Source organism: Mesitornis unicolor, unplaced genomic scaffold (genome assembly GCF_000695765.1).
Source record: "Mesitornis unicolor isolate BGI_N332 unplaced genomic scaffold, ASM69576v1 scaffold39073, whole genome shotgun sequence".
Classification (NCBI taxonomy): Eukaryota; Metazoa; Chordata; class Aves; order Mesitornithiformes; family Mesitornithidae; genus Mesitornis; species Mesitornis unicolor.
In genome coordinates, this window is record NW_010173365.1 from 1,675 (window position 1) to 13,978 (window position 12,304).

The window sequence follows — 12,304 nt, forward strand, 5'->3', positions numbered from 1 at the left end:
CTACAGCCACAGCTGTAATCACACCTGGAGGAGAAAAATTCCCCTGATGTGTTGCAATCTACTTCTTCATAAGAGAATGGTAGCTCATGGAAGATGAGTGGGGGACACAGGTTAAGGGCAAGATGCCCAGAGCTGCAGAGGCAGCCAGATGACTTTCTTGATGGAAAGTTTTCATGCAAGGAATCCATTATGCTCACTGTGCAAGAGCAGTCAGAGTTAAATGTTGGTCTGCAGAGCAGCAACTTCAGAGGGGCTAGGGTGACCTTTTTTCCCCATGACCTGGCTGCTTTCAAAGTGATAGAATGGTCAAGACTTACCAGTGCCAGTGCCCGTGCCCGTGCCCGTGCCAGTGCTACCTGCCAGCACGCTCTGATATCGGTTCAGACCTTCAGAGACAGTACAGCGTTAACTTGCTCAAGTTAAATAATAAAAGACATAAATGTTTAATCCTTCTGGCAAACAGACATTGACAACATACCCCTGGGATGCTCTAGCGGATCAAATCCTGGATCCAGCCCATAATCTGTAATCAAAGACAGAAAAATAAAATCATGCTGATGACATGTTGTGAGACACTTCTTCCTAAGCAGCAGCTGCTGAGATGCCAGAGTGAACTTCTGGTAGGAGCTGGCAGATTGCAAAGGAAATTAAGACTCACAACTTACCTATGCGTTCCCTGCGAGGCTCTGCCTCAGGTTCCCACTGAGAAGATTCAAGGCCATCAGCTTCATCCACATCTGCAACTAAAGGCAGAAGAGAACAAGAACAGCTGTCGTGCTACATTCTGGTATACCTCTTCAGCTCTGAATGACAGTGAACGCGTTTCAAACACGCACTTGCTCCCCAACTCCCGTCTTCCCCTTCCAGTCCTGAGCAGCTGGCAAAGGCTTACTGGGTATGAGCAGAAGAACCATGTATTGGCAGAAACCAAATCCGTGCAGAGCTGTCAACAGGTCCCACTCTCATCTTTGACCTGGCAGAACATCATCAAGATGTATTAAATTCTATGTAGGGAATCCCAGAATGCGTGAGGTTGGAAGGGAGCTCTAGAGGTCATCTAGTCCTGCCGTCCTGCTTAAGCAGGGCCACCTGGAGCCAGTCACCTAGGTCTGTGTCTATTTGGCTTTTGACTGTTTCTGGGGAGACTCCACAACCATCCTATTCCATATGAAGAAACTCTTGAGATGAAGAAGGTCTTCTGGGAAGTAACTACTTACCCCTGGGATCCAGAAGAGGCCCATTGAAATGAGTCTTCTGCTGAATGGGTTTGTACCGTCGGCCTCCAGGAACACCTGCGATGAAAATACAGTGTTGTTATTAGCTGCTCAGTAGAGGAAATGCAAAGTGGGAAGAAGAAATCATGATAAGATAGGGGTTGAAGTGGAATTTACCACTGGGGTGCTCCTGATTATCAAATCCCAGATCCCTCTCCAGAGCTAGATATGCACTCTCGAGGGAAACATCTATAATCATAGAGAAGAAAAGTGTTTCTGAGATGTTGTGAGGCACTTTTTCTTAAGTAGAATCTGCGGCGGGGCCTAACTTCTGGGAAGGATCTGGCAGATTGAAAACGAAGTGAAAGTGACCCCAGCAAGCCACAGCCTCTGCAGCCCACACAGTTTCCCTCAAGAGTGCATATCCAGCTCTGGAGAGGGACCTGGGATTTGATATACAAGAGCTGCTAGCAAATGCAGAGTTCCCTGAGGCACATCTCTGAGCTCTCCCAGTTCACACTGCTTTGCTCTTTTGCACCTTTGAGCCTCAGCCAATAACTTAGGCAGGTACATCCCACCATTAGGCAAGACAGAAAAGAATTGCTTGCTCTATGAAGTCAATAAAGACTGAGGATGTACTCCCAGGATAGAATTGAGGCTCAAGAACATGGGGTGGCCAAGATGCACTGCCGGCATGCACAGCTGCAAGCAAACACAGACGAGAAAGCTTTTCATTCTGTGTTGTGAGATGCTTCCCAGCAAGTGAACCACAGAGACTGGAAGCAGATCATGGACCCATGTGGCTCCAAGGGAAGATCCAACATGGACTCAGCCACGGGTTTCTCTGCCCTGCCAAACTGCTCCCAGCCACACCACCTGCCTGCCAAACGCTCCCACAAAGGCTGCAGCCTTTCTGTGCCTGGCCATGAGGCTTCTGTCTCCCACTTGCCTCGGAACCAGTGCCTCTGTTGTTGCCCAACCTACCTAGACGTGGTGCTTGCACTGAAGCAGCCTGGTTGTCCTGAACAAACAGAGCCACCAGGAGGAAGAGGAGGAGGAGGAAGCAACCGGGGGAGGAGGCCTTCCAGGCTTGTCCCATGGTGCCCATTGCCAGAAGTCAACACACAGTTTCACCTTCAAGGACACAAGTGCAGAGTGGTGTCTCTGGAGCCTGGTGCAGCACAAGGCAAAACGCCCTGCGTGACATCAAAGGAATCCTCTGTGACATCAAAGGGATCCTCTGTGACATCATGGGTCACCACTGCTGGGGCATGGAGGGCCTCGCAGACACACATGGGCCCAGTTTCCCTTCACGCTCACCTCGCCAGCATCTGTAGCAGAAAAGACAGTCCCACATCTTCGTGTGTTCTGCACTCCTGACAGTCGCACAATGTGTCCAAGAGGCTGAACAATCGCTATGTCCAGCTGTGCCCTCAGGCTTCGGTCAAGGAGTGCTCGCTTGGGATCCTGTATTCCTTAGGAGAGCAATACAGTGTTATAATATAACAATAGACAACGAAAAGCTGCACATGTTAGCCCTGTTTCCACACCCTCCCCCCATCAACTTGAGGCTCCAGCAGGGCATCCAGCTCCAAAGCTGAAGAGAGACAGCCTACAGCCACTGCTGTAAGAACATCTGTAGGAAAAAACCTTCCCATTATGCCTTGCTATATACTTCTTCATAAGTGAATGGTATCTCATGGAACATAAGCCTGGAACAGAGGTGTAGATTAAGAGACCCAAAGCTGCAAGTGTGCCCAAAGTGCCCAAAGGTGACCTGGGTGGAAAGTTTTCATGCAAGGAATGCATTTTGCTCACTGTGCAAGAGCAGTCATGGTTAAATGTTGGTCTGCAGAGCAGACTTGCCCCTAGTAAAGCCATGCTGGCTGTCTCAGATCACCAACATCACACCCCCTTTTAACTTTGGAGGCATGAACTGTCTGCGCCATCACTCAAAAGCAACTGGTTGCATCGTGACTTGTCACAGGGTAGAGTGTGGCAGGAGCACACCAGCCCCACTGCCTCTCCCCTAATATGGCCTGGCCTTTTGACATAGCAGCTTCCAGCTCTTTTGCACCCTTATTTTCGCACTTCTGGCAGCATACCCTGGCCACTGTCATGTAGGCACCCTGCTTCGGTGCCCCTCAGTATATACTCCCCCTCCCCAGTAGTGGGAATGAGAAGGATGGGACCCCTCAGCCACCAGACAGGGTCTCCAGAAAATGGGGCACTTTGGCCCAGAGGGGCTTCTGGACTACAGTCAACAGAAGTCCATAGTTCAGATCCGACCAGGCTATAAAATTGGACACCCACTGGAGACCCTTTAGAGCAGTTCTCCTTGGAGTAGTGGGTCTGTGATCAGAAGCCCTCCTCCTAAGACTAGGATGCCACCTAAGCAAACTTCCTAGGACTGAGTGCTCTAACCCTCCTTTTGGTGAGTGATTATTCCTTATGGATATCCTTGAGTGAGCCCATGCCCCCTTCAGGTTAGTGACTCTGGGTGCACTTGAGTGAGAGGTTTCTCTTTTGTGAGTGAGTTTGTGTGCATACACTTAGGAGTCACCATGCTGTGTCATCGTGTAGTAATAGCATCCCCAACTGGAACATTGAACCTGTAATTTGTTAAATGTCATTGCAGCGTTATTTTGGTTACCCCCATTGTGTTGTTGGTTTTGTCTGTTTGGTTTAGGTTGCAAATTAAGGTTCAAGTTTATTATCTGTGTGGGGTCGTTTTGGTGTGCTACTGTGACAATTTGGAAGGCGAAATGTCTACCCCATTCTTAGTCAGCAGACTGCAGATAGCCTCAGCCACTTGCCCTACCTGTTCTTTGTTATCTCCACCAACTAGAATGTCATCTATATATTGATATATGTGGACTCCTGGTAGCACTTCCACAGTGTCAAGAAGTTTAGCTAAGACACTGTGGGCAGTGATAGGAGAATGTTCATGTCCTGAGGGAAGTCGATTAAAGGTATATTGTACACCTTCTAAAGCAAAGGCAAACTGGGTCTTCTCCTGTTCTCTTAGGGGAATCATGAAAAACATATCCTTAACAACTCAGGCAGCCATCCACGGCTGGGCAGCTGCCTGTACTGCAGGCTAATGAGGCTACTATTGCACTATTGAGTCTACACTTGGAACAGCAGCACTTAGGGGCGAGTTGTTGCTGTTTAATTTCCTATAATCAGTAGTTAAGTGTCCCTGTTCATCAGGCTTACAGAATGGCCAAACTGGGGAATTATAAGGCCTTTCCTCTCTCAGAGTCTCACTCACCTCATAAAGAGAGGGCTTTCAACCTTGGGGGGTTACCTTAAGTGGCATTCTGACCTAAAGAGAGACTGCAGAACTGCTGCTCTGAGGAGGACCAACTCCAACATGACCTCCAGCAGGGCCCCATTTACACCTGAGTCAAATCTGATCTGTGGTCAAAATATCAACATGTCAGGCCCCCCACTGGCTGAGGACCCCAACTTCCCCACCTTCAAACCCTGCTGTGTACACTGACAAGAGCCTAGGGGAGCGTAGGTAGGTGGGAAGCTTTGGTGCCTCCATAGAGGGAATTTTTGGCACTGGTTTTGTTGGATCTGCCTGGAGTCTTTGCCAGGGGGGTGCATGCGGCACAGTCAAGCTGTGCTCTGGCTCACACAGCCCAGGGTACCCCTAGCTGCCTCTGCTGCTTGGGCACACAGCTGGCTCACATTGAGCCTGCTGCTTGGGTAGGACCCATTTGACACATCTGCCTGCTGTAGCATTTAGTATATGCAAGCATATCTTTGGTCCAATATTCGGTAGCAATGTAGAAATGTACTCTTTTAAGAAAAAATTTGTATTTCTGTGCTATTGCTCTGTTGCAGGCTCACCTACTGTTTCAGGTTTGGTAAGTAATACTGTAGTGTGAATAGATAAATACAATTCTAGTAGTACAATCAGGATACTTTTAATCACAGGTGATGTTGAAAAGGACAGATCAGCCTGGGCTGATCTTGATAGGAAGAGGAGTTGAATGGAGGATACCAACTGCTAATGTCTTTCACCTTAAGCACTAATCACAAGGAGCAGAACTGATAGTGGAAAGCAGTGGCTACATAAGCTTTCTGTGAACTTACTCCATTAACATACTAAAATATGCTCTCTTAGGAGGACCCCTACACACAAAAGCCCCTTACTTTCTGAGCATGTGTAATAAAAAACAGAAATGCTAGCACTTTTAGTGGAAGTGAAGGGTTAATTAGCCAATCATATAGGCAAGTGGTATCAGTATACTTAGAGATAAGGTGATTTTGCATTCTTTGACCTATAAAAGAATGCCTGTACTGTGAGGAGGGTGTGCTAGCTTAAAACAATAAAGCAATAAAACAAGTATTTCGGCCCTGTGTGTTTTTCAACTTCTTGCACACTGGGTAAAAGAACCCTGACATTGAGGACAACATGGGTGCAAAATACTAACCGTAAGAAATTAAACATATTTAAAACAAACCAAAAGAAAAGCCCCTCCCCTTGCTCATTGTTATTTCTCATTTGGTCCCTAGTGATACACTTGAGGGCTTTTTTTTAACCACTCTAAACCACTTAATTTTCTCCCCTGTCTCTTGAAATGTCTGAATGAACCCAAGAGCTCTGAAGCTAAAGCTCCCCAAAGGCTTTACTATGTGATTGATTAAAAGGACGTGTTTATTGTGCGTGAACTTACATAAGATTTTATAAACTACCTGCCATTTTAAAAGCACGGTGGCATGTGCATATTCTTACACCAGACCCTCCATTGAAGCTAATATACAGCTTCAATAAAGGTTTTCATTACAGCAGCTTGAGTTTTACACATTGTTTGCAATTGTAAAGGCTAAAATGAAGTAGTATCAAGGGCAAAAAAAAGTTAAGGATAGCTTAGTATTTTCCTTCCTGTCACAAGAAACAGCCCCTTTGGGGTCACATCACCAAAGTTAAGAGCAATTATACTGAAAGGACATGATATACTCTTCTGGTAGATTAAGCATAAACAGTATTTATCTCAAATATTCAAAAATTGAAATTTTTTAACAACCAATTTTATACTGCTGTTAGACACATGCATTAACAGCAAAAATTTAAGGCAGATAAGATTTGTTAAGCTGTGTTATAACTTTCTTGCAGCATTAATCTTCTGCTTGAGAAACTGCAAGCACATATGAAAACTCTGCTTGAATATTCTCGTGAAATGAGATAAAAAATAAATGGCAAAAGATAGGTTGCTGTTTGGATTATTAGCAGTGTTATATTTTAAAGCTATTTTTTTACCCTTAGCTGAAAGAAAAAATAATTGAAAGCTTTCACTTTTTCTGGCTGCATTGCCCACCCCATTCTTACTGGTTTTTTGAGGGAGAAATGCAGGATTTTTTAAATGAGAAGCAAAGCATGCAATCAGTGACTCAGGTCTAATCGTTGCCCAGATATCTCAGTATCCATGTCTCTTATAAAACTTGGCTCTTGCAACCACATCATTGGCGTAGTCATTGTGTGTTGTGCCAATGTCCATTCTGTCATAGCTCCGGACGTTGTTAACTCCCGCATTATAGGCTGAAATCCCACCTGAATTGAGAGTGAAATAAACACATAAACAGAGGTGATGCTTTGTCAGTAAATAAGCAAACAAACAAAATCACACCTTAAATGTGTTGCTTCAGTTTGCAACTCTCTTTTCAATAGTACTGTATTAGCATTTCTGGCTAATTTTGCCACTGAGGTGTTCTTTTTGTGTTTTAAATTTGTGAAGAAATCATAATTTCCTCATTTACATCTTGACTTGGTGATCATTGTCCCCTTGCTGTATTTTGCTAGTGTAACATCTTCAGTTGTATGACTACTTCCTCTTGTGCATACGCCTTCGTGTCTACCTGCATTAATAACCTCAGACACATTTGTATTGTAGTTGGTATAAAGAGACCCAACCATGACGGCTTCAGCTCCAGTCAGTGCTCAAGAACATAATCACGTTTCCTTCAGAGAGGACCGTATGTTTCCAAAATTAATCTGTACCTTCTTTGGAGTTTTTGTAGGTGGACATAGAAACACAAAACAAATGGAATGGAGAGAGGAGGGGAAAAACCCACCCTTACTCCTTGTCGCTGAAAAATGTCATGATATTTGCCAAGTTTTCCAAAAACCTGCTAGAAAGCTAAGCGCGTCCTCTGTTCCTTTTAGTGAGTGTTAAGAAACATTATTCCACACTGCAGTAAAATGAACAAGGGGACTGGGATGTATTTCGTTTTCTAAAGCGCTCAGTTTCACAATGTTATCATGCTTGACTGTTATGTGTGTGAAGCATTTTAAAGCTGACATTTTAAAGCTGACATTTTAAAGCTGACAAAACTCTACCTTTTAGCTGCTGTTCCTTTGTCCATGTTGGGAATTTCTTCTGGATTGCCTTTATCATCTCACATAAAATCTCTGTGCCTTGTGCTATGTGCTCTTCACTGTCCCATGACCCAACAAGCTTGTGGTACCGTTTGTCAATCTGAAAGTAAGACAGCAATATCAACACACCAGAAACCCCAGTATTTATCCACAGCTCTTCATTGTTTACAGTCTGCTTGTATTCATTTTGTTCATAAATCTCATCATTTACCTCTGTTGTAATTCCATAGAGAGGAAGCAAACTTCACTCAAGGTACAGGTGAAGCCAGCACAAGCATGAATCTACTGACTATTCTAATGACTATTCTAATGACTATTCAGCCATTTCAATTACTATTAACTAATCTAATGACTATTGGGGCACTGAAGAGGAATGCCTGCTCCACCTCCTTGTCTGTCAGAGCCTTAAAAACACAACAACACAGCTGCTGCTGTAAAGGTGATGGTGCAGAAAGTGATCTTATGGCTGCTAAAGCTTTTCCAGCTGCAAGGTGACTGCTCCTCTCCTCCCCAGCTGCATCAGGGGTGGAAAAACCCCTGTTTCCTCTAGGGATTTCCCCTCAGTCTCTGCCCTTCTGCTCCTTCCCCTTCTCCTCCTTCCCCATCTGCTTCTTCCCCTCGTCACCTCTTATCCATGGGGTAGTAAAGCACAAGTCTAAGGGGGCTGGAGCTGTTACAAAAGCAGATCCCAATGCATGCAGCAAATATTTAGAGATTGTATGGATAAGCATACAACTTGGCAAACAAGTGAGGCATAAATGTAGGCATGAATAATGAAGCAAGATCCCCCACCAGCCATGCCCCTGTGGTGCATAAAGGGTAATTAACCTGACTGTATGTAGCTGCAGCCTGCAGGTCTCTGAGCTTAGTTTAAAAAAATGCTTTTTGAAACAAGACTTATTATCTAAAGTTGAAATATCTAAAATATGAAATTAATCTCTTCATTCCTAAGAGTGTGCTGGGGAGCAAACAGCTTTTTCATGGTGCAAAAGCAGTCTGCTCATGCCCTGACACTCACTGGGCTCTTTCCCCGGTGCCAGGAGCTGACAGCCAGGTCAGCATCAGCTTTATTCTGGCCTAAGAGTTGGCCAAAAAGGTTTAGGGGGTTGCCTTTCAACTGAGCCTCTGCTGCTCTTCTGACTTTCTGCTTTAAAAGAAGGATGAGGTTTGTGTTTTAAGAAGGTTGACTATACCTGCATTAGACCAAATCCATTTCCATGGTCACCCCAGCCACCCTGCAGTGCTGCCCCAGCATGCGACTCTCGAGAGATAATACCAGCAATCACAGCTGGATCAACACACTTGCTGTGGCCAGCTTTTGTAATCTTGGCATGGTATTTCTTCATGTTCGTCAAATCTTTTTCTGCAATCTTCTCTGAGGCAGGAACTCCTGCAACAAAACATGCATGACTTTTCCTTTCATTTTTAAGTTAGAAACAAGCTGTTCTAACAGTCATGACTGAGCTGACATCTTTAATCCTTCTGAATCTATTTGGAGAGGAGCAGTGATAGAATTGACCAATTTTGCTGAAGGATAAGTGCCCTAGAAATCAATACACAGATGAAATAAAAGATTTTTCTCAAGTACAGAGGGCAGTTCTCTAGGGTGCAGACTAGAAGGTGGGTCTTCTTGATCTAAATCTAAGTCTTTGAGTGAATTAGTCCCAGATGTAGTTCCTTCTAAATTAGGACTACAATGGGGAAATGTTCAGAAACAGATCATGAGGGAAACCCTGTTAAGGGAGAGAGAAAAGCAGGCTCAGTGTCATGGGGTGGATGCAGCCAGCAGACCTTGCAATTTCCCTGTGTTGGTCTTGAATATCATATCAAAGGCAATTCTATTCCTGACATAAACTTTTGTGTCTGAGTAGGATCTTCATTGGCTGTGAAAAAATGTGCTCACGTGGCAGTGACTGACTGGTATCCATAATAGCCAGGAGGTTGTGCATGGATGTAAGGGGAAATAAACAACTGCATTAGTGCCTACCTGCATAGCTCAGACCTTCTGGTTTCGCGGTTGCCTGCGAAGCTCCAGTTGTGCCAACGTTCTGTATGTTCCCATAATGCTCCAAACAGCCTAAGAGCAATCAGATGTCAGACCAGCGCAGTGTGTGATGCATGCCATAAAATGTTTACAGATCCATGACTGAAACTCACGGCATCATCTCTAGCAGATGTCGGTCATGGTACTGTATGCTCAGGAACGGATTACCCCATGGTCGTGCTAGCATAAAGCCACATTGTAGCTTGTGAGGTGAACTGGTGCTTTAAGCACAATTCATCTCCCCTTATTTTAGCTTGCCTAAAGCTTAGCTGTCTAGTCAAAGCTTGAGACTGGGGCTGCTCTCATAGCCAATGGAGAAAGGAGCCTCCAAAAGGCAGTTTTTCTATTCCAAAATAACAAAAAAATCTGACACTCGAAAGAAATCCTATAGTATGTATAGGCTCCAGCGTTCTTTTCCATCACTACCATCAACAAGTAAAATCAAAGAGAAACATCCTTCAATTACATCCATTACAATTTAGCTGACTAGCAGTTTGTTTGACTTGCAATTTATCTGCATTTATCTGTTGTCTAAACACGCTGTTGCAGAAGGGAAAACACTCAAACAGCAACTGAGAAGAATAATACTAACCTGAGCCTAGCAGTTAATGGAAAACAGACTTTGGTACAGTGAATTATTTACAAGAATATTAGATGAACATCACAGACCTGACATGGTTGCTGCAGGATGTCTCCACACCTTCTCACCTCACTTCCTAGAGACAAATGGGCTTTTTATCTGCTGGTGGTGTTTTGGAGCAGCTGACTCAGTGCACTTCCCGCATGCTGCTGGTATTACAGGAAACGGGAACAACTAACAACTTGTTGTGCGTCCACCCAAACACAACAGGGTTTCTGCTCTACGGCACGAACACAGTTTCGATTTTAAAAATTAAATACCTTTTAAATCTAATTTAAAACCTCTGTTGCTAACAGTTTGGAACTAGGAGGAGGCTCATCTGAAAACAACCACCTCCCTTCAGTTGTTGAAAGCAATTACGTGCTGACTATGGGAAAACGGGAACCTGCGCTTCTGGATATGATAAAGTTTATGCAGGTAAAGACCCAGCAACAGTAACAGGAAACAGAGCTGCAACCACTGAGAATTTGGATATGCAGAAAGCATGGCCAGGTCCATGTTGCTATCCCCTCTTGTACCAGTGACAACAAAAGTGAAGGCACAAACAAACCCAAATTAGCAGGCAGCGTGGATTGAAGCTGCTGTAGCTGTTCGGCAGTAAGCAAAAAAGCCACTGGATGGCAGACCTCCCCATCACTGCTAATCCATCCCGCCATGTGTCTCACCCACGGTAAATTTTGCAAGGATGAAATGCTGTTTCGCTCTTTTGTCAGCTCTTTCACATTTGAGGCTGGGGAATTCATCCTGGGTCATAACATTGAAAGATTCAATGCTGTACGTTTTTCCTGTACTGTTTATACCTCACATCAAGAACCGGCTGCAAAAAGTCACAGCAGCCCATGCACAGGCATCTTTGTGTTCACAATTACAAGTGAGTTTAAAGAAGATGGAAACACAGGGAAGTACCCCTGACAAGAAGGAATATAAAACAGATATGGCTTATTACAGGAGTGACATAAAAAGATATTGAAAGTTCTAAACAACACTGAAGATTATTCATGAACCAGTAATCTCCAGATGGTTTGTGCTTCCTTATTACTGGGGGGAAATCATAAAGGATTTACTACTTTGCTGTTTCTACATCACTGTAGGTGAGGCAGACAGGTGTTTTCTGGAGCCCTATCCAGAAATTACCTAATCATATATGCATGCATGGAGTCTCATATGTTCTGGGAAGTGTTTTCCTCTACTGACCTGCATTCAGACTGCTGGGAAGGAGCGGCACGCCTGCACCGCGGTTCATAACAGCAGCCCTGTCTGTCATCACCATGATGTTGAGCAGGCTGCAGCTTGCAGGCTCCAGCAAGAGCTCAGGACCTGCTGCAGGCTCAGGCTTCCAGGGATGGAGAACTGGTTACAGCTTTTGCTTGTCCCATTGCTCACTTGTCTCTGAGGAGGCAGTACCTAAGCTGCACTGCTTTGCCATCTCTCCTGCTGTGTCAGAGATACAGGTGGTGGCTTTGGGCAGCATCAAAAGTGCCCCAAATCGTGGTTTATGTCCTGGATTCACCTTGTACTCACTGTTAGTTGAGACATTTGGCAACATCCAATTCAGATCCAGCTCATCCTAGTTCTGCTATGAAACTTGGTCTTGTAGCAGGATGCTCTGCCTCTGTGAGGGAAAAGACTTAAAACTTGCCCCACTCTGTGTGCTCTCTGGTGAAAGAAAATTACCAGATTTCTTAGGTCATGCTGTGCCTTGGCATTGGAAAACACTCTGGACCAGCTGGATACAGAGAGAAAAATAGAAAACTGATAAAAAATGAGACAGTTTTATTATAAGAGCATTTTGCTAAGCTAGGATTGCTGAGCAAGGAGGTTTGGTTTAGCAATAAATGGCTGACAGTCAATCACTATATTCCATAAAAGCCCAATCCCATTCTTAATCAGACAGGACTCTTAAGCACTTCCTCCATGAGGTGTTTTTTATTATTCCCCCCTCAAGCAGTTACTTCTCGGAGACTGAGAGAAAAGGAACTCTTTCTTACCCCAGGTTCCAGTATAAATTGGGGAAT

The 12,304-nt window shown here is 44.6% G+C and overlaps 1 protein-coding gene across 1 annotated transcript; it reads right to left on the reverse strand.

Annotated features, from left to right (window-relative positions):
- Positions 1 to 6,646: 6,646 nt before the first annotated feature.
- On the reverse strand, positions 6,647 to 11,559 carry LOC104537737 (lysozyme g-like). Its single transcript, XM_010180709.1, has 5 exons — positions 11,484 to 11,559; positions 9,593 to 9,682; positions 8,799 to 8,995; positions 7,567 to 7,705; positions 6,647 to 6,780 (listed from the first exon to the last, which is right to left on the reverse strand). Exons 1-5 carry the CDS (start codon positions 11,557 to 11,559, stop codon positions 6,647 to 6,649), a joined length of 636 nt encoding a protein of 211 aa, XP_010179011.1.
- Positions 11,560 to 12,304: the final 745 nt, after the last annotated feature.

What these genes read in the sequence shown, in the direction of transcription:
- LOC104537737 (XM_010180709.1), bottom strand. Translation starts at nt 11,559, where the DNA reads ATGGTGATGACAGACAGGGCTGCTGTTATGAACCGCGGTGCAGGCGTG. An exon ending in TCCCAGCAGTCTGAATGCAG is followed by an intron (nt 9,683 to 11,483) that starts GTCAGTAGAGGA and finishes GATTGCTCTTAG; the next exon opens with GCTGTTTGGAGCATTATGGG. An exon ending in AGAAGGTCTGAGCTATGCAG is followed by an intron (nt 8,996 to 9,592) that starts GTAGGCACTAAT and finishes GTTTTGTTGCAG; the next exon opens with GAGTTCCTGCCTCAGAGAAG.